We start from the raw sequence: 22,734 nt of genomic DNA on the forward strand, positions 1-22,734 counted from the left end.
TCCCTTAAATTCAACTTGTATAGTTGAATGTTTGTGACTTACTACAAAGTCTTTGACTTAAAAATCTTTCTCACAACCACAGGCTAAATGGGAGAAAACAAATTACCTCACCTTTTCAACAAACAGGGTGGAGCAAAAGTCAGGGACCTTTTATATTAAAACTTACCAGACTGTGACAATCCTACCAAAGAGAAACCTGAGTTTCAGAATTTCTCTTTTGGTGAATCTGAGTACTTCTTTGACTTTTATGAAATTCCAAATGAGAGTATATATATTTCTCTGTTTGCTGTGCTGGGCAAGATCTGGTAAGAACTTGATAATTTATCTTTTTAAATTGCATATAAAATAATCAATATGGCCTGTATTGTGGGATAAAGAATGTTGACATGATATGAAAAAATACATTATGATTATGGATATTAAAGATATAAAACAGATTACTATAAAGAAAGTTTGTGTATATATATATGTATGTATGTGTGTGTGTGTGTGTGTTTGGTAAATTGTATATTCTGTATTTCCTTTCTAGATAATTAGTAACTTGGAAACTTTTTACAAGAACATACAGAGTACAACTAAAACTATTTAAGAGAAATTAGAAGAATTCAGTAATTAATTCGTTACTTGAAAGTTTTGACATAATAAGCATCTTGTTTCAATTTCATGTGTTCAAATAACTGCTCTTTAGGAAAATTTTTACATGGGTATCTTATCGATTGCAAAGCAAAGTAAACATATATTGCAATTTTCTTTCTTCCTTTTTCTTTGTCCTATTATGAATAAAGCAAAAGCAAAACCCAAACTGGTTTATGTTAATAAAGTAGAACTTTCTTCTCCTATTTACTAGTTTAAGGTAATAAAGTTTACTTATTTTAATTATATCATTTATAATAATAAACAAGTTCTACTGTATGGTAATAGAAAAGTAACAAATTTAAAAACCATGATGAATTGTTTTTTTATAGGGATATGGCAAAAACAGTTTATTTTCTTTTTTGATTTCTTTAAAAGTCTTGACTGTGCACTGAAATAACCTTAAAAGTATAACCTAGAATTTCAAATTGCTTTTTGTTTCTCTTCCATTAGATATTAGAGCTAATTATAAAATTTGGAAATGTTTTATATTCTGTGGGGAGGAAGGAACTTGCCTCTGACCTCAAGGTTCATTCAGCTGATCTAATAATCAAATCGGCGTGAGACAGATTAACAAGGGGAAATAACTAAATTTCGATTTGTCACTCTACTTTTCATCTTATGCAGAATTTAAAAGACAAATGCATAAATTAAGTGTGTATCTAAAGATATAATTTGTGTCATCAATAACAAACACAAATTGAGGAAAGCAGAGCTGCAAAGGAGGTTTTTTTATGTGAAAGTTAAATTTTTATTAAATCTTTATTGTCTTTTCATTGAAGTAAACTTAGAATAAATTTTAGAGAGATTGTCATAGCTTCAAGATGTTAAATATAAACCACATGATAACCACAAAGAAAACTGTTTCTAGAAGGCACACTGAAAAAATGAGAAGGGAATCAAATCAATTTCATTATTCCTTACTTACTGTTAATATCGAAAAGGTCATTATTCTATTTTAGTCAATAGAGACAGAAACATACTTACTAATTGTTTCTGAGTGTCCCCAGTTGAAATTATAGGTAACTGCCTAACTAGTAACAAAAACAATATTAATCTCAGAAAGTCAGCCACATAAATGTGGAGTATGAACTGACACAGAGTTTAGAAACCAGGACTTCAAATTTCTGCCTTTCAAGTGAAGGTGCTACCATTATGCATTACAGAAACATAAAATGCCTGTCAAGAAACTTCCAAATGAGTAAAATATAAATGACAAACTGTGTATCAGTATTGTTTAAATTCTGTATTTAAATTGTAGGGGTTCTAAACGAGTCACCCTAAGATGTCTGTGGTATTCACATTGTTTGAGCTAAATCCAACCAAGACCCTGCAGGTACCACAGAAACGTCTGCCCTCTCCCCTTAACTATCTAGAGGAATTTGAATTAGGGGCCTTACCCATTATAAGAGATAATCTAGCCCTGGCCGGTTGGCTCAGCAGTAGAGCGTCAGCCTGGTGTGCGGGGGACCAGGGTTCGATTCCTGGCCAGGGCACATAGGAGAAGCGCCCATTTGCTTCTCCACCCTTCCCCCTCTCCTTCCTCTCTGTCTCTCTCTTCCCCTCCCGCAGCCAAGGCTCCATTGGAGCAAAGATGGCCCGGGCGCTGGGGATGGCTCCTTGGCCTCTGCCCCAGGCGCTAGAGTGGCTCTGGTCGGCAGAGCATCGCCCCTGGTGGGCGTGCCGGGTGGATCCCGGTCGGGCGCATGCGGGAGTCTGTCTGACTGTCTCTCCCCGTTTCCAGCTTCAGAAAAATACGAAAAAAAAAAGAGATAATCTAGAAATAACCCTTTTATTTATTTATTTTTTAACTGATCCACACGAGCAGGGTAAACTTCTAATTGCTTAACAGCTGCTCTTATCGTCTGTGGATGACTTGACCAAAGCCCACGGTGCCTCTCCTCATCCTTAGCTTAGAATGTCATATATACCACTTACCCTTTCTGTCTTTGAATCTCTCATGTATGCGGGGTTCCCACGCATGCGTATGTATTAAATCTGCCATTGTTTGTTTAAAAATTCAAGACTAAAAAAAAATAAAATAAAATTCAAGACTATTTTGAGTTGCCGTAGTGATCATGAATAACATAGTATATTGCTGGGTGTCCCCATTTAGCTTCATTAATCTATCAATTTTCGATTCAGTTTCACAGGCCTCTTTTCCAATGATTTACAGTATACTATAATTTTAATCATGCCCTTTTATTAGCTGTAAAATATCATTTTTCTTGGGCATTCTCTCCCTCTTGCAGTCATCTCATTGAGACAGTATTTAAGAACTGCATTGCACCATGAATAAATCTAGACGGTTTGCTTTTCTTTTGCATCAAGTGTCTTTTTTCATTGTTTTACTTTCAACTTATAAATATCTATAGATCTAAAGTATGTGTCTTATAGTTAACATATGTTTGAATGCTTCTGGTCTTTTTTATTCTGTCAATCTTTGTGTTTTGATCGGGGAGGAGGTTAAACCATTTATATTTAAAGTAACTACCGGTAGGATATCACTTTTGGCATTTCGTTATTTTCTGTGTGTCTTGTAGCTTTTTTGTTTCTGTCTTTTATTCCTGTATTACTGTCTCTTTTTGTGTTTAGTTGATTTCTTTTGTATTGACAAATCAAAATTACAATAATGCTATTTTTTGTACATGTCCATACATTTGCCTTGACTAGAGCAGTTTATATTTTTATATGACTTAAAGTTACTGTCTATGTTCTTTCATTTCAACTTGAAGGGCTGCTGTTAGCGTTTCATGGAGAGCAGATCTAGTGGAAATGGACTCCTTCAGTCTTTGTTTGTCTGGGGATGTTTAATCTCTCTTACTTTTGAAGGACAGTATTGCTGGATATAAAATTCTAGGTTGAAAGTTTTCCCTTTTTACAGTTTTAAAAAACCATTTTACTGCATCTGGCTTGAAAAGTTTTTGCTGAGAAATATTGGAGACTCTTATGTTTTGATGCGCCTTGAACTTTTTCATTCCATTTCTAAAGTCTACCAAAATTTAGTTAGTTTAATGCTGGAGACTTTTACAGTACATTAGTTAACTTTTAGTATTATTTAAAAACTTATTTTTATTTTCTTTACCTGATCTTATTACCAATGAGATAATGTCATAATACAGCCAAACAAAACACAAAGAAAACAGATTCTCAGTGGCATTAGACATAAAGCGGTTAGTAGTCACACTTGCAGAGAAAGGTTGGAGTTCAAGTATATAGATGGCACTGCTCTTCTCTTTATTCATCTATTTATTATTATTATTTTTTATTTTAGTGAGAGGAGGGGAGGCAGAGAGACAGACTCCCGCATGCACTCTGACTGGGATCCACCCGAAAAGCACACTCGGGGACGATGCTCCATTGCTTAGCAACCAAGCTATTTTAGCATCTGAGGCAAGGCCATGGAGCCATCCTCAGCACCCAGGGCCAACTTGCTCGAGCCAACTGAAGCATGGCTATGGGAGGAGAAGAGAGAGAAGGGAGAGAAAAGGGTGGAGAAGCAGATGATTGCTTCTTCTGTGTGACCTGACCAAGAATCAAACCCAGGACATCCACATCCCAAACACTCTACCACTGAGCCACTGGCCAGGGCCTGCTCTTCTTTTTCAATCACAGTTGACATTCACTATTATATCAATTTCAGGTGTATACCATAGTGGTTAGACATTTACATAACTTATGATCTTCCCAGTAAGACTAGTACACACCTGGTATTACACATAGTTATTACAATATTATCAACTACATTCCCTTTGCTGTACTTTACATCCCTTTGAAATTGTTTAACTGTCAATTTGTACTTTTTAATCCCTTTACCCTTTTCACCCAGCCCCTCTTCTTCTCGCCCGTTTGGAAACCATTTATTTGTTCTCTGTGTGTATGAGTATGTGTCTGGTTTTTGTTGTTGTTGTTTATTTTGTCCTTTGGACTCCACATATAAGTAAAATACAACATTTGTCTTATTTTACTTATCATAAAACCTTCTAGGGCCATCTCTTCTCTTCTTGGGTTGATTCACTAGCATGTTTGATTATTGATTGGCTGTCCGTAGCTGGGGAGACCGGCATAACTGGGGAACTTAGCTCTTTTACCTCTGTCTCCTTCTGTTAGCAGCCAGACCAGAGATATTTTCATGCTGATGGCAGAGGGATGGGAGGCAAAGCCCCAAAGTGCAAGCTCATTTCAAGTCCCTGCTTGCATTACATTTATCAATGCCCTATCCTCCAGGGCAAGCTGTATTATTTCTGTCCATATCATGAAATGAGGCACGTCACCCTTCCTACAGTGGGAGAAAAACAAGGCAAATGGAATGGAGTCAGGAAAAGGTGCTGAATTGGAGTCCTCATTTAAATCTAGTATATCAACCTACTTTCCTTTTATTTTATTTTGAGTAGAGTATACTCATCTCTTTATTTAAAATTTTTTATTCTTTCTAATACTTATAGCTAAGTATTTCTATGAAAGATGAGATTTTTTGCTTTTAATATGCAGGCTTTATAAAGTTACATAATTGTTTATATGTCATATATATTTTTTCTCTAGTATAATGTTATCATTTTCTGCTTTCTACTTTCTGTATTTCCTTTACCATTTTCTTCTTGTCTTTGGTGTACATACACTGTTTGCTATATTTGTATATTTTTTTTGGTGTGTATAAAGTGATAAGTACTGTTTTATATAGTACAGTGGTTAACGTTTAATGTTTTCATATTTTTTAAACCCACACTTATTTATTAAAGTTCACCATTTCACACCTTTTGAATCCCCCAATTACAGATCTTTTTGTACCACACTTACTTGCTCTCTACTTCTTTAAACCAACATTCCCATCTTTTTAGTATATTGATGTATCCTAATATTTACATATTCATATTGAACATCTGAACAGGAATGACTTTTGATATTCCATTTATGTTTTATGTATTTTATAATATTTCCACCTAAAACTGGGTCTACTTGTTTCCATGCTCACCTTCGATCTCTTTATATTGTGAGTTTCTGTGGATATTGTTTTCAATAATTTTAGCATTTATTTAACAGTGATGACTTAAGGAACTTTCTTGTCTCACTTATGGGTGGTATACTTCAGGAAGAATATAAAATTATTAGGCCACAAACTTTTCCACTTATAATATTTATTTATTATACTTTTACCTATTGTTTTAGAAGACAGATCTGAAGTTGTTTTAACTTTATTTTCTGCCTTTATATTTTACAATGCTTTTCTCTTTTATCACAACCCAAACAGTTTCTAGAAAAACTCCTGGTGAGTCTTATCAACTTATTTTCTCTAGATTTCAGTTTGCACACACTGGTATGCAATTATTTCCTTAATTATTGAAACTACTATTCTCTCTCTCTCCACAAATATTGGCCTCCCCACCCCCAGGGGAATGCTGATGATTTTGAACTGAATCATCATTGCCTGTCCCATATCTGTCTTTTCCTTTGTAATTTTAATCTTTCTTCCTTTATTTCCTACTTTGACGTGACCTTTCTTTGTGTGTTTTAGCATCTCTCATGTGAATTTCTACTCAGCAATTGCATTTTTACTTTTCCTGGAGTATCTCATTACCATAGGTTTCATCTTAACCTGTTGTATTTTTACCCTAATAAATTTTCTCTTAATATCCTCCTGCTCCTTCTTTGGAGATAAGATTTTTCTTGCTGTCTAATGAAGGTACTATAGTTTTACTGCAATTATTTTTACATCCAGTAATAGAAAATAGATTTCTCTGTTGATTGTTTTGGCTGATTTATTTTACTCATTTTCTACAAGGGATCTTACTGGTTTATGTCTCATTACTCATTCCAAGGCCACGTAAAAATTGCACTTGGCTTTGACTGGACCAGCAGTTTAGATGTATCCATTGCATTTGGCCTTCTCACAATGCCAGATCTTGGAAAGCTGAAGTACACAATTTCTCACACAATTTGTTGAGTGTATTAGGAACTGATCTGTCTGGTGGTGTAATTTACTCCTTTTCTTAACTTCCTCACTCCCTGGTACCTAAAACAAATAAAGTATAAAAGCTTTTCATTTGTCCAAATATCTCTCCACTGTTAAATTAACTTGGGAATTAAACGCAGGTCTTGTTTCCCCTTCATTGCCTTCCTTCCCTATCTTCTTTCAAATAATTGTGACAATATCACATATATACTTCCAAAATCAGAATGATTTTAAGTATGAAATGTTAACACATTATTATAGTTTATCAAATATATAGTATATATATATATATATATATATATATATATATATATATATTAAAAATATATTTATAGGCCCTGGCTGGTTGGCTCAGTGGTAGAGCGTCGGCCTGGCATGCAGGAGTCCTGGGTTCGATTCCCGGCCAGGGCACACAGGAGAAGCGCCCATCTGCTTCTCCACCCCTCCCCCTCTTCTTCCTCTCTGTCTCTCTCTTCCTCTCCTGCAGCCAAGGCTCCATTGGAGCAAAGTTGGCCTGGGCGCTGAGGATGGCTCCATGGCCTCTGCCTCAGGCGCTAGAATGGCTCTGGTTGCAACAGAGCGACGCCCCGGATGGGCAGAGCATTGCCCCCTGGTGGGCATGCCGGGTGGATTCTGGTCAGGCGCATGCGGGAGTCTGTCTGACTGCCTCCCCGTCTCCAACTTCAGGAAAAAAATACATATATAATATATATATATATATATATATATATATATATATATATAAAATATGTATATATGTAGTTTACTCAACCAAATTATTTTTTCTAGGCATTTAAATTACTTGTATTTATCCATATTGAAATAACATGTTAGTTTATTTTAAAATGTGTTTGGGGCCTATTATCTTGGGATAAACTATTAGAAATGGAATTACTTGCATAAAGTATACTGTTTTTGTGAATTTTTTATATATCTCATAATTTTTTTCTCAAATTTTCTTACCAAGTTAAACTTTTAGAAGTAGTACAAGCATATACTCTTATTAAAAATTTGATATTATATACTTATTTTGAAAAAAATGTGCAATTATTTAAAACTATGAAAAAGAAGCAGACATTGTTTCATTGTTTGGTGATAGCTATTACTATTGATTTAGCTTAGGTATTTATTTTCTTCCCTACTTCCTTATAGGTAAGGTAGAAAGATTAGTTAGATTCACAAATAGATTCAGAGATACATAGACACATAGATACATCAGATGCATACGTGGATGAGAACACCTGACATTTTTGTGTGATTATGTATAAACCTGTAATTAATGTCTTTACATTTAATATAATCGTTTATTTCATTAATATAAATCTTAGAAAACCAGAAAGGGTAAACATATTAAGATTGTATGTGTGTGGTATACACACTCACATGTAAAATGTCAAAACAATGTTGTGTTAACTTACGTCTCAGCATCCATAGATATGAATATTTGTTACATTTACTTTCACAAAGATTGTGTATGAAAAGGATTTTTCAACTATCAATTAATTTGATAAAAAGAAATGATAGCAAATTGTTTTGATATATATATTTTTGGGGTTACTATCCAGGTAAAATGTATTTTTTCTAACGCTTATTATCCATATATAGCTATTATCTGCAGAATTTCTGTTAAAGTTCATAATAAATTTATCTACTTTTATTGGTCTGCATAATGTTTTGTTAAAAATATTAATTTTACTCACACTTGCTATTTACAGATAAAAATTATAAATATAGGTAATATATATGTATAATATATAAAAATATATAAATTTAAGTGAGAGGAGGGACGATAGACTCCTACATGTGCCCTGACCGGCATCCACCTGGCAACCTCTGTCTGAGGCTGATTCTCTGCCCACGTGGGACCATGCTTGCAACCAAGCTATTTTTAGCACCTGGGGCTGAGGCTCCACAAAGCCATCCTCAGCACCCAGGGCCGATGTGCTCAAATCAATTGAGCCATGGCTGGAGGTGGGGAAGAGAGAGAATGACAAAGAAGGGGGATGGGGAAGAGGAGAGAAGCAGATGGTTGCCTCTCCTATGTGCCTTGAGCTGGAATCGAACCTGGGACTTCCACATACTGGGTCAACGGTCTACAGCTGAGCCAACCAGCCAGGGCCTATTTCTGGTTTTTATTATAAATTTTAAATATTTCTAGCTCAAAAAAATCTTTTTACACAATCAACAAATCAACATGGTAGTTACTTAATAAAGTATGTTGAAGTGCTAATGAAATTAAACCCTCCCAACACTGCAGTTCAATTCTATTTCTTGCAAGAGCAACAGGAATGGAATCAAATACTATCTCCATACGCAGCTTGACTAAATCTATTTTTTTTTTTAATTTCAGAGAATAAAAGACCATGCCTTAAATTCTCTGAACTAAGTATAGTGGATTCCTTCAAAGATTTGTTTCATCCCAGAATTCAGATGTTCGTGGTCATGTACACAAAGAACAACCTCAACTGTGCCGAGCCGCTGTTTGAACAGGATAACTCACTGAACGTCAATTTCAACACGAGTAAGAAAACCGTGTGGCTGATTCATGGATACAGACCCATGGGCGCCGTCCCGTCCTGGCTTCACGACTTCCTACAGATTTTGTTGAATCGAAACGATATGAATGTCCTTGTCGTGGACTGGAACCGGGGCGCTACAACGCTTATTTACAATAGAGCAGTTAAGAACACCAGAAAAGTTGCTGTGAGTTTGAGTAAGAGCATTCAGGAGCTTTTGGTAAGTCTGAAATGTTATGTTATATATACAGTGTGTTATACAAGACTACAAAGTATATATTAATAATGTTTTTTGATACCTTTAATGTTTAGTGCTTTTTTCTTATAAACATTCAGAATTACTGCTTTGATATGCTCATGTGTGCATATCTCTTTGTGTGTGTGTGTGTGTGTGTGTGTGTGTGTGTGTGTGTATAAATGGGTAATTTTATACCTAGACATGACCAGTCTTACTTTTTAAAAAGGATCTTAAAGACTAAGTTATTGTGTTTTACCTAAAAATTTTTAAGAATTTAAGTTTTTAACTCTACCAAACAGAGTTCAGGGTAAGGTAATGATTCTATGTGGACGTAAGGCATAAACTATAAAATCATTAGCTACTTTAGATATTTTTTCTAAGGTATGGCTACTATGTTTACAGTTAATCAAGTGTGAATTTGTAAAAATCAGGGAAAAACAACTTGACGAGGAGCTTCCTTCTGCCAACCTTGGAGACAGGCCTCAGTTTCTCTCACATTTGTCCAGCATTTAGGGGCAGGGTTGGGGCGGGTGAGATAAGTTCAGGGCAGTTTTCGGTCATCTTTCTTTACTGAGTCAGCCCATATGGAGACCCACCTCTGTTCCAGGGAGAGGTGGTTGCCATGGGTACTCAGGAGAAAGAAGCGTGATATCTGATTTGGGGGCATTCAAAAGCAGGCAATCTGCCTTTCAGCTTTGTTGTGTCTAAGTTCCAAGTCCCTGTGGAAACTGAGCAAACACAACACAGCCAAGAAGTAGTTCCATGGAGTGATTAGGGGTCAGACTGGGGGGTTTCAAACACCAAATCCCACCATCATCTGTGTGACTGAGCGATGGCTTAAGTTCGCCATCTCGTCTCCTGAGCCATACATTTGGAATAGCAAAACGTTCTAACAATATTTAAGTATTAAATGAAATGAATTCTTAACTAGTGCCTATCATATAATAATCATTGAATAAAATCAGCTTTCCGTTATTTTTACATACTCGGATTTGGAGAAAGCCAGATCACCCCTCTGGAGAGGCAGAGGAATGAAAGGACGCACCTGTTTTTACTGACAGTCTACATTGCATAATCGATTCTTTCTTACAGCGGTGAACTTTAACTAATTAGCATGTACCTCAAAGAGAGGGAAATGGGACTGTGAAATAGAACTTTAAGAAAATGTGAGGTGTTTGAGAATTTTCTCAGAGTTCTTTGCTGACAAAGGCTTTATTAAAGAGAAGAGATGCAAAGATCAGTGTCATTGAACTTGAAAGTGCCAGTCCCTCAGGGCTCTGGGCACTACTCTGAAAAATTCAAAGAAGATTATCACCCTCTGCTTGGAAAACATGAGTCTAGTTTCCCATTAGAAGTCAACGCTTCACATCTTTCACGAGCCACCAGATGTGTCACTGTGGAAAATGGACCCTTGAGAGATGGGGAAAAAATTTGCCCTCATTTAAGCTCCTAATTCACCCCTACCCCATGCCTACTGAGGCATGAAACTCTGAGAGGTGTTTACAACTTGAGCTTGAAAGATCAGATTTTGTCAGTCTCTATAGTTTGTGATCTGGGGAAATCACTTAAAATCCATGAGTCTCATTTGACCATCTCTAAAGTGAGCATGATTATTCACACCATTCAGGCTTCCGAGAATTCTGGACACTATCTGATTAGTATAGGTGGTGGAGTTAAACAGACCTGGACGTGAAGTCTATCCTTTCCCCGTATAGTAATAAACATATGCGGCTTTGTGTAATTTATTATCAATTTACATTTACTGAGCATTTCGGAAGTTCCAGAAAGATTTAGGCAATAGGATAATGAAAGGTAGAAACCTCAGGACAGAGCAAAAACACAAGGTTGATGTGTTTCAAAAGGATTGTTTATTTAAAACACCTGGATGCAAATGTACCGAGAGGGATGAAGCCATGTTGGTCAAGGGGAGGGTTGGAGTAAGGTTTCTATAGTTTAGTCAGGGCTCTTGGAAAAAGCTGCTGACGTCACTGCCTCTATAGGTAGAAGGCAATATTTTTTAGTATGTAGATTGGAGAGGTGCTACAGTTTTTCCAAATCGTTTATTTCCCTGCTCAACTGTCTAAGGGAGGCCTCTGCTCGTTCAAAAGGTCCTGGGTTGGCCGGGCAGGCGGAGGCTTCAAGCAGGCGAGCACGCGCCCGGCTCTGGTTTGCACCGCCCTTGGGGGGCGGGGCTGATCCTTTAGAAGACTACCATCACAAGATAGCGCCTCTGGGGCGATGTTAGGGTTTTACAAACATTATTGTGATTTAAAACTCCTCTAATTGTCAGGTAGGTCCCTTTCCCTGACTAAAGATAAACTTTTTGCTACATTTCAAAGCGAAGGCCAGGAAACCATTAGCAAGAGAATAGCAAGCAAATTTCACTACAACCTCACAGTGGGGGAGGAAAGTGTTCTGTCTTGAGCCCGGGTAAGAAGTTGGGTGGCTGGAATTTGAGTTTTAAAGGGGGCTCTGGTTTTAAAAGCGCCCTGAACCCAAACGTTACAGATAAAAGTAAATAACTCATAGGACCATTTTAAACATTAAATGTGAGAGTTATGAAGCACTTATCAATGTAGCTAGTGCAAAGTAAGTACCCAGTGTTTCATGATTATTGTTATAAAATACTTTATTAATTAAATGTATTATTTTGCATAATAGATATTAGATGGCAAAGCTTTCAATTGTTTTAAATAAAATTTTAATGTAATTATTAAAAATGTATAAAGAAAAATTGGATATTTTATAGAAGGTGAAAAAAATAATAGTTTTGAAATTAAAAAGTTTTATTTCCTATTTCCCAGAAATGGGTTAAACGAGAAAAAAATAACAAATCGAGAAGACTGATGCAATAGATATGATTTGTGATTCTATGAAATGGAAATCCTAATACTGTGATTTTAATTGCAGAAGCATGGAGCGTCTCTTGATAATTTTCATTTCATAGGTATGAGCTTAGGGGCTCATATTAGTGGATTTGTTGGAAAGATGTTTCAAGGTCAACTTGGAAGAATAACAGGTAAAATGTTTTTGAAAAAAATTAATGTTAGCATACTTTAAATATCAGAAGTTACTTTATTTAAAATTTACTAAATATAACATTTAAGCAATAAAAATGATGCACCATTTCTTTTTTTATATTATATTCAAATGTTATCTTTGTTTTAGTTGGACTTTGAAGTCTTATTTTGTTCTTAACTGAGCTTATCTTAGAGAACTGCAAAGAATCAGATCGACTTCTGCAAAGCGAGGTGAATTTTAAGGACACATTATCACAACCTAGAGGAAACTTTGGTTCATTCAACGAAAACTTTTTTCATGCATTAACTAAAATTATAAACATGCACTGTATTTCATTGTCACAAACTGATGTATTTCAATTCTTTTAAAAACTTCCTGGAACCACAACAGAATCAGGGGTAGGTATTCGAGCTTAAGGGATTCCAGCTCCCAGTTTCTCTCAGCTTGCCTGAACAGTTACCTCATGCAGTAAGCTTGGTAACCAAATCATGCTGACACGATTTCCATGCTTCCCTTTAGGAATGCTGATAAGTTATTTTTTTAGAACCACAGCTGTCCTTTGCATTGGAAGACTTCCATTTCAGGTGGGCATGAGTTCGCTGGAAGGCCGCGGAGCCTGGCTGCACAGGGTCAGCTGTGCACGTCTAGGGAGGTGATGGAAATGGCGCCCCCTTGAGGTGTCTGGTCTGCAGCCTCACCGCACAGCAGCCCATGCCAGGAAAACCATGGCCGTCTGGTCTTCCTAGCTCTGGGGTGCAGCCTAAGTACTCAGAGAACCCAAATTGGAGCACAAGTCTTCTTTTTCTCTGCCCCCTGTCTCTTAGGAGCACGTTTTGCTTTTAGGGGACAGTGGCCGAAGCGGCTTAGCTAGACACAGCAAGCATGCTTCCACTTCTTTAGGGTGGACTTGCCACTGGAGGGTGCTGACCAGCGTCTCTCCCTGCCTCTGATGTCATCCAGCCAGGCGGTTCTATTCCTCAGCACCAACTCATCTAAAGGGTTCCCTGGACCTCACAGTAAACCTAAGTGTCAATCAATGAGTATTTCATTTTATTCTATTATTATTTTATTTTTCAGTTACCATTGACATTCAATACAATATTATATTAGTTTCAAGTATTCAGGATACTGGTTAGACACCTATATAATTTACAAAGTGACCTCATTCAATAATTCTAGTACCCAACTGGAACCAGGATGGTGGTGACTTTAGAATTGTTGGATACTATCCCTCCCCAACAAATTGAACTTCTTAAAGATTATGCAGGTCCATGTCTATAGAAGATCTGTGATAATTTCAAGTGTGAATAAAAGATGAGAGTGTTTTTTTAGTGACATTAAACAAAGGGGGAAGGGAGATATGGGTAATTTGTACAGATTATTAGGATGTTTACTAGCCTTTAAGTATACCTTACTGTGATCGATTTTCATATCATCGTCATTATACAAATGTGAAAACTGAGGCTAACGCAGTGAACATGAGAGGATTCAAGTTAGCAAGCAGCAGTTTAAGCCAGGATTTACACGAAGGTCTAGCTCCCAAAACCCGCTCTCTTTCGATCACCACCCTAGCTCAGTGTAAACTGGTGGTAAGCCTACTTTACTTTAAGGTCAGTTTACTCACATAGTTAGTCCATTTTGAAAGGTTCCATAATGCCAAGCAATTATAAAAGTTAACAAGGACAGAAAATGTGGTGCTTCTACATTAGAGTAATCTATGGGAATAGAAGTGTCTGCCGTGTGCAATAAGTGGGCTAAATAAACTAGGAATAATAGAAGGGCCTGAGATAAGCAACATTATATTTTACTTTTAAAAACATCTTCTTAAGATGATTGTGTCTCCCATGCATAGATCTTCTCAAGGTGTTGGACTTAATCTCCTCCCTCTTTTTTTTGACACACTCCAGCAGGAGTGTGAACCTAGAATTTTTATTTAGAATGCCAAATACTTTAGAAATATATTCATATTCTATGGAACTTTTAATATATTTTTTCCTTACGTGTGTATGGTAAACTTTTGTGAGAAATGCAGGATAAATAAGTGTGTTTATTTAAATAGAAAATAGTAATAAATTTGCTAGATCCCGCAGCACAAATTTCTCCTAACACCTAAAAGTCATTTTAGACGTATAGATAGGTCCAAGATGAACTAGGAAGTTACAAGCGTCAAGACAGGACTGGGATGGTATTGATTTTTAACCCTATCAGGACTATAGTAATTGATTACTAAAGTTTTACCAATTTATTTTCTAATCACATCTTTAAAAACGTACTTAAAGAAAAACTACAGTGTTTTGTTGAGACATTGATAGTGTGGCTTAATACCGTATTGTTAATAAACTTTGAGGATTGGTAAAAGTATTATTGAAATAGTAAAGATAATTGCTTGGTTTTAGACAGGTTTATGCTAAAACTGTACAGGCTTATGTTTATGATGTAATAATGATGCAAGCATATGATCCCATGAACACTATATTAGGGCTTGATTAATAGATTGATAGTTCCTTTCTTGAATTTTAGGTCTTGACCCTGCCGGGCCAAAATTCTCGGGAAAACCATCAAATGACAGATTAGATTACACTGACGCGCAGTTTGTGGACGTCATCCATTCTGATAGCGATGGTAACGATGCAGGATTCATTGCTTAATTATTTGAAAATAAAAAAATGGATATAGATGCTTGGATAGAACACAAGAAGGGAAAGAGTAGTTTATCAAGTGATGAGAAGTCTCTATGTAGCGATTCAGTTTCCCACAAGTGCTGTTTTTTGAGTTAGTGAAATCCCGTGATGCCAGATGGCGCTGTTTGCCTTCAGCTTCTGATTTAGTCAGTTTCCCCCGTGCTTAATGTATTGAGGTTACTACCATTCTCTCCACGCGATGTCTCTCTGTGATTACATCAGCTAGGACAGGGCGCAGCTGCTCAGGCACAGACAGAGAATACTTTTCCCAAAAGGGAGCAAAATGATTTTTCTGTTGTTTTCAACCATCTTCCTGAAGATGTCAACAGACTATTTATTATTGGTAGTTTGGGGCAGAGTAATTGGGCAGACACTTTCAAGGAATAATTTAGACAACCTCAAACCCCTCTGAAACACGGTGCACTCATATTTATCGAGCAGTGTTTTAAGTGCTGTGTGTGAATTCATTATGCAATTGTTCTAAGTCCCTTTGAGATAAGTGAACGTTATTGTCCACGTTTTACCGACCAGGGCAGCTAGGGTCCAGGTGACAAGCCTGTAGGAGGCCTCGGCAGGATTTGAAATCATCCCTCCTGATTACAGAGTCTGCACTTTGTCTGGCAGGCTGCCCTGATCAAGGTGTGGTTGTGGGCGAGGGGGAAAGACGGGGCTCAGCTAGAGACAGGAGGAAGTGACACTCGAGACGGCCTTGGCCTTCCTGTTTCCTCAGCTCTCTTTTCAGTTTGGTCCAGGTAATGTATTTGCTCCCACACTCGTCTCAATTTACTTTGTGGTGATCCGTACCGGTACTGTTGTGTGGAATATGAATGCCACAGAGGACATTTTCAACTTCTGTGTCTATATGCCAATGGGCTGTGCCTCTAATGGAAACAATTCTCCTTATTTGGAATCTAAGTTCACCTAAAGGGCCTAGGTCTCATCTTCCTAGGACAGTAACCCGGCACCTGGAGTCTCTGTATCCCTAGCCCTCTAGCCACCACATTGCCATGCACGGCACACCTGCTGCCCAGTCACTCTCACGTGCTTCACGTGCTTCAGAAGTTCTGAAATCCCAACTTCTCTTCTGCCCATGGCCTTTTGAGTTAGCTCTTTATACTTTTTCTTGTATGGTGTGCATTTTTTACTTTTCCTGATAGACTCTTTTGTATTATTATCTTGTATAATCATTTCCTGGAAGCCACAGGGGATTGATTCCAGGACCCCCACTGATACCAAAATCTGCAGCTGTTCAAGGCCCTTATACATATTAAATGGTGTAGTGTATGCATTAACCCTACACACATCCTCTGGTATACTTTCCTTTCTGAATTCATTCTAATCCCTAATATAATATAAAGGCTACGTCCATAGTTGTGCTATTGTATTGTTTGGGAATACTGACAAGGACAAAAGTCTGTAATATTCATTACAGATGCCACCCTCATAGGCCCAACCACGTTGTTCACTCATGTCAGCAACAATGTAATATTCTTTTCTGAACATTTTGTTCTGCAGTTGGTTGAATCTATGCATGCAAGAACCCAATGGGCCAGCTGTACTCTCAACATCTTTCGATGATAGCCTTTCAGATATGAGTTGCCACTAGATGCCACAGAATTGGCATTTTGGCTTGATCTTCTCATGACAGTCACCAATGGGGAACAGAGGTTTTTGACCCGACATATTCACCTGATATGTGGATTAATATCACAAATACAGGGCGGGGCAAAAGGAGGTTTACCGTTGTGACTATGCAAAACAGTCGATTCTTATGTTATTATATATTCATTACTGTACTATTTTCCTTACTAACAACTATAAACCTATTTCTCCCTACCCTGTATACTGATACTCTAAGGAAGCCTGACACAAAAACATACGTGAAATATGAGTGAATTTATTTATATTTTCAAAACTGCCAAATCTAAATCATAATGTCTTGGGGAGACATGTTTAAAAGGTAAAGAATAGCAAAAATAACTTATTTTATTCACAGAAAAGATAACTGTTTATTATTATTATTATTAGAGGAAAGAGAGACACTGGTGATTGGATAAGGGCACACTTCGGGCTTCTAAGTTACTATTTCCTGACATGAGTGTCAAGTGGCGAAGTGGCTATTGGCTTTATAATAATCACTAGCATCAACCACCTGGGTCCTGACCCCTGTCACAACCTCTCCAATAGTGAGGCCTAGACTTCAATATGTTTAAAACTTCTATTAGTAACTCCGATACAAGTTCATGGGTGTGAGAACCAGTAGTTTGAATCCATTTCTTAAGTTGTTCTATGGTTTGTTAATTATAATAGAAAATAGGGTGCTTTTATCAAAGTGTAACATTTGCTTCTGAGTAAAAACATAAGATAAAAAGTAACCACTAGCATCATGCTCTAGATTCTTTTCTGCATCTGTGTTACGAAACAGTAACAAGAGAATTCAGAGCCCATATATGCTCTCCTCACCCTTCTTGAAAGCAAGGAAACGAATGACCTAGCAGACACACCTGTTCTGCCCCCTCCATCTGATCAAAGGGCAATGACATGCCTGACTTGTCTGCTTGTAAGCTAATAATAAATACCTTGCTTTGCCTCGATTCCTGAGCGGTCCTCTCGGCTGATTCTGCTTCAGTGGCCGATTGGAGGAAATGATGGCTCTGAACCTGGAACCCTGAGACTTGGAACTTCATGCTGAGTTCAGATATGAGGAAATTTTGAAGAACTCAAAAGTTATTGGACTTTTTTTGGGGAGGGAGAGTCAGGGGTCATTTTCTGGAGATTGTTTATCCTTGATTAAATTCCACAAGCTAAATGGACAATAGGATGTAAAGAGGGATTGTTAGCTTACCCTTTCCACTGTCGCAATCAAATCACAACTACACAGTCTCTGAATGCTAAGGGCTTCTAATGAAGCCGGGTAAATCATACTGGTCTTTCCTTATCTGCTAAATCCCCTCCCCCATGCCCTATGATCTCATGTCCTGGGGACACCTCCCTAGCTATGAACTTGTTCTGTGACATACTAGAATTAAATCAGATTGTTGTATCTTAATCCCTACTATTGATCTCAGTATTTATCTTCGTTATGCTCAATTTGTTACTGATCTCTCTCAAGAGTTTAGTATGTTGTGGGCTATTTCTTCTGCCAAAGCATGGGCAACCTTATTTGGGAGCAAGAATTTATATCTAATCACAGTCCTGAATATCCGAGTTTGCTGCCCCATCTCATTCCTATGGCTTCCTGGGTTGTAGACGCCATATTGGCCACGGACCTGGAATTTGCACTTTGCCCAGTACTCGAGGAACTACAGATGTACGGAGCCCTTAAATCACGATTCCGTGTTTCAGGTCACTCCGGTCCAACTTGTTCCAGCTGAAACAGCACATTCAGACTTTTTTAAATTTGTGAATCTAGCACCAAGTCCCAGGTGTTATTACCCATAATGAGAAGAAGTTACCGCACTTGCCCAAAAGATCCTGTGTGACTTGCCTTCAGTTCTGCCAGGGCTCCCTCTCGCACATGCCGCTCTCGTTCCCCTGGCTTCTCTGAGTGCCCCAGCACGCTCACACAGTTCCCTACACCCCTCACACGCTTCACGTCCTTGCTCAACTCGCCTCCTCCGTGGGCGGTTCTCTACTAAACTACTTCAAGGTGCAGACCACCGCCTTCGCTAGTCACTTACTCTTCCCTTACTCAGTTAGATTTTCTTGTAGCCCTTATCTGACATACTGTAGTTTTACTTGTTTGTTACGTCTTGCTTCCACTGGGATGTAATTTCCATGGCAATAAGGACTCTTGCTTCACTTTTCTTTTTCATGTATATTCATCACAGCCCAAAGAACTGTGTGACGGGCCCAGAATAAACTGGGGACTGGTAAATGGGTCACATTCATGAGCCACACCTTTCACGAGGAATTGATTCGAGAAAACAATACCAGAAAAACTCATCTTTTTGAAAGTTGCATTTGTTTCCTTTTCAATTCAAAACTTAAAAGTCTCCTTCAATAGATGCTAGATGAGATTTTGTTTTGTGCAAGTAAGTGTTGCTGATCTGATTAGAAGCACTTGGTGATTCTTGGGTGCCTTTCTTCTCAGGTTTAGGCATTCAGGAGCCTTTGGGACATATAGATTTTTATCCAAATGGAGGAAAGAAACAGCCTGGCTGTCCTAAGTCAATATTTTCAGGTATACCATTTATATTTTCAAATGAATTACATATGCTTCAAAATGATGAAAGACAATCGATAGACTTTTCTTTTCCCTCTCTTAGTCGGTGAGCATGATCTTGATTACCATTGTCCATGAACCAGGAGTTATTGGTAAAACATAGTTTAGTTTTATCCTGCTAAGTTTGTAAATGTTACCAGTAGACATCCCAGATCGTCATGGATGAGACCTATTACATTTGAGTTTCAGCAGTTTTAGTTCATAATTTTCACATTAGGAAAAATTATAAGTCATTGAAGGAACACGTGTAGCCAACCAAGTATCATATAATACAAGTCTAGTCTCAGGATTTAATCTTTGCTGTCATCCCAGTATCGTACAGACAGATTAATAAGCTCTTGCACTGGATTGTTCTGTACATGAATGGCTGAGCAACTACTCCAGGTGTGGAATCTGGCTAACCTCAGAGACTTCATCAGAAGTGTTGAGTTCTCCAGTGGCAACTGGTATGGTAACACATTGCTAAATGCCATTGCAGCAGGAGGAGTTTGGTAGAAGGGATATGGGTGTGAGAAGTTTGGCAAGGAAAGAGGCATGCTAACGTTTTAGTATCGCCTGATTTCACAGTCATCTCTGACAGAGTAGAAATGCTAAGGGTAAAGGGTTAGGAAGGAGAGATGTATATACTAGTTATTAAGTATGGTAGCACCATGTTTGTAGAATCAGTTAAATTATCGAAATTAAACATCTTTTGCTGTGTTAATTATTACTTTAGAAAAATTTTATTTTAGCCCTGGCCAGTTGGCTCAGTGGTAGAGCCTCAGCCCAGTATGTAGATGTCTTAGATTCAATTCCCCATCAGGGCACACAGGAGAAACGACCATCTGCTTCTCCACCCCTCCCCCTCTCCCTTCTCTGTCTCTCTCTCCTTTCCCCTCCCACAGCCATGGCTCAATTGGCTCGAGTACATTGGCCAGGGTGCTGAGGATGGCTCCAGGGAGCCACTACCTCAGGCGCTGAAAATAGCTTGGTTGTGAGCATGACACCAGATGAGCAGTGCATTGGCTCTAGCCAGTACTTGCTAGGTGGATTGGAGCACATGTGGGAGTCTGTCTATCTCCCTTACTCTCACTTGGGGAAAAAAGAAGAAAAGGAAAAAAAAGAAAATTTATTTTAAATATCATGTAAAAATCATAGTAAATTTATACTTTCAATGGGATGATTTATTTAGTTGCTCACGGTAACACTGCACTGTAATCACAGTTTAATATTCACAAGACACAGTATTGAATAGAACTTAATCTTTCATTTTTCTCTAATATGCTTAAACTTAGTTCAATATATCTACAATTCTTTTGCTTGCTTTCTACCAATTAAGGAGTAAAATTTTTAAAATGTGACCACCAGAGAGCAATTCACTTGTTCATGGCAGCTTTGGAAACGAAGTGCAATTTTATTTCATTTCCTTGTCATTCATATGGAGATTACAAGACTGGTTCCTGTGTGGATTGTGACGACTTGAAGAAAAAATCATGTCCTAGGCTAGGTAAGAGAGTTTGCTTTGATTACTATAATTTTTGTGGAAAAATGAGTACATAATTATGTTAGTGTTTTCTGCTGGAAGCTTTCATATTTATTTCTGAGTATGTCAGCATGTTTTGGAAAAATTATCTGTAGAACAACTGGAAAAACTAGTTCACTTCTTACTTAAAATTAAGATGTTTGGTGAGGGGAACTGGATCAACTGCCTTTCTGTGTTTGATGTAGTGGGCATATTTGGTGGTTTCATGATGATCTTTCTTCTTGATATACAGAGAGATCTTATCTGTCATCTGTAAGGACCAAGAGAAGATCAGAAAATAAGCAGGGCACTAATGGAACAGGGAACTTAAGGGTTACAGGCAGGTCCTGCTCCTGTTCTGTTAGGAGTAACATGCCCAAGGTCGTTCAAGAAGCAGAGACAGATAGGGACTCTGGGAAGCTGAGAGAGAAGAGAAAAAAAAGAAAAAGAGACAAACGTTTGCATTCTATTGGTTAAAAGACCCTTATCAGAAGTTTAGGTTTGGAATTCGCCAATGAGCTCGACCCCAGCCCCTGTTGCTATGCTATGTGCAGCCCCCTTAGCAAATAGGTTACCACCACATCTGCTTCTGTATTAAGCTTGCTTGCTTAGCTTATAAAAAGATTTAGCTGTGATCATCCACCTATATTTCCACTAAAGAAAGATGTGTGCATTATCAGTGGCACTGGGGTTTTGTTTTGTTTTTGTTTTTCTTATGGAAAGTGTTAGGAACAAGTGAAGAGGTGGGAGTCATAGCTTTGCACTGGCTATTAGCAAGCAGACACGGCTCATCCACCATTCAAACCTTCCAAATCCGTAAAGCTTGGTAAGAGGAACTAAGCATCGCCACTTCTGATAACGAAAGCCTGCCAGGGAGCAGTTTAATGAAAATGATTCCACATAAAAATAGAATGTTAGAGCTGGAAAGAATCGCAAAGGCTGTTTGGTCAGGGTTTTCTAAAGAGAATAGGAGACTTAGTCCTGAGCTTGTAAACATCTGATCAGTATCATGTCAAGATCTTCCAGAAAAGTTTCCAAAGTGAAGGGGCTCAATGAAATGGGTTGCAATTACAAAGGCTGAAATTAACCAGCCTCCTGGCAGTTTTCCTCCATAGGAGATTAGGGCTAAAGTACAGGAAATCGCCAAGGAGAAGCAGGAAATAAGCAGGGTTTGCCAGACTTGTTTTCTCATAGACCCCTATTAGTCCACGAGAGAGTTTGTTGAATTACTATAGTTTTCTTCAGACCTCATGTTGGAGATTGCTTTTCTTGTCCCATTGCTTAAGAAAATTGTGGCCTTGGGTGAACATATAAATTATTTAAGGGCACAAGTGAGCACTAGCTTTAAACCTCTGAATTCCCAGGTAAGTATCCTTTCTGCTATATTCAGATCTCACATTTGGAGTTAACAATGGGGAAAAATACATAAGTTGGATGCATCTTAATTGTATACATGTGTGTATATAACACATATTCCTTATGTTCATCTAATGCAGCGGTTCTCAACCTGTGGGTCACGACCCCGCCGGGGTCGCCTAAAGCCATCAGAAAATACATAATGCATATCAGGTATTTACATTCTGAATCATAACTGTAGCAAAATTACAGTTATGAAGTAGCCACCAAAATTATTTTTTGGTTTGGGGTCACCGCAACATGAGGAACTGTATTGCAGGGTCACGGCATTAGAAAGGTTGAGAACCACTGATCTAATGTATGTGTCTAAAATATATTACACATGTAATATATAGTGTACAGTATATAGATGCTATCTATACTATATATTATATATAATGTCTACATATGCATACCATATTTATATGAATGTATATATAGAAGTATTGGGTGCTGTACTCACTGAACTAAATTTAGAGTTCAAGTTTATCACATCAATTTATTTTGCTGCATTTACTAAAAAGAGTTACCAGTAAAATTCTGTATTTGTAATGCAATGGTAAAAATGTCTACA

General features: G+C 37.7%; 1 protein-coding gene across 1 annotated transcript in view; it reads left to right on the forward strand.

Moving 5' to 3' along the window:
- The first annotated feature begins 202 nt into the window (after window positions 1–202).
- Window positions 203–22,734, forward strand: part of LIPI (lipase I) — a 38,891-nt gene continuing 16,359 nt past the window's right edge. The window contains exons 1-6 of the mRNA XM_066347311.1: window positions 203–305; window positions 8,934–9,319; window positions 12,248–12,356; window positions 14,879–14,980; window positions 19,133–19,222; window positions 20,583–20,750. Of these exons, the coding sequence (XP_066203408.1) occupies window positions 248–305; window positions 8,934–9,319; window positions 12,248–12,356; window positions 14,879–14,980; window positions 19,133–19,222; window positions 20,583–20,750 (913 nt within the window). The 5' untranslated portion in view covers window positions 203–247. The remainder of the gene's footprint in view (window positions 306–8,933; window positions 9,320–12,247; window positions 12,357–14,878; window positions 14,981–19,132; window positions 19,223–20,582; window positions 20,751–22,734) is intronic.

Source organism: Saccopteryx leptura, chromosome 8 (genome assembly GCF_036850995.1).
Source record: "Saccopteryx leptura isolate mSacLep1 chromosome 8, mSacLep1_pri_phased_curated, whole genome shotgun sequence".
NCBI lineage: Eukaryota > Metazoa > Chordata > Mammalia > Chiroptera > Emballonuridae > Saccopteryx > Saccopteryx leptura.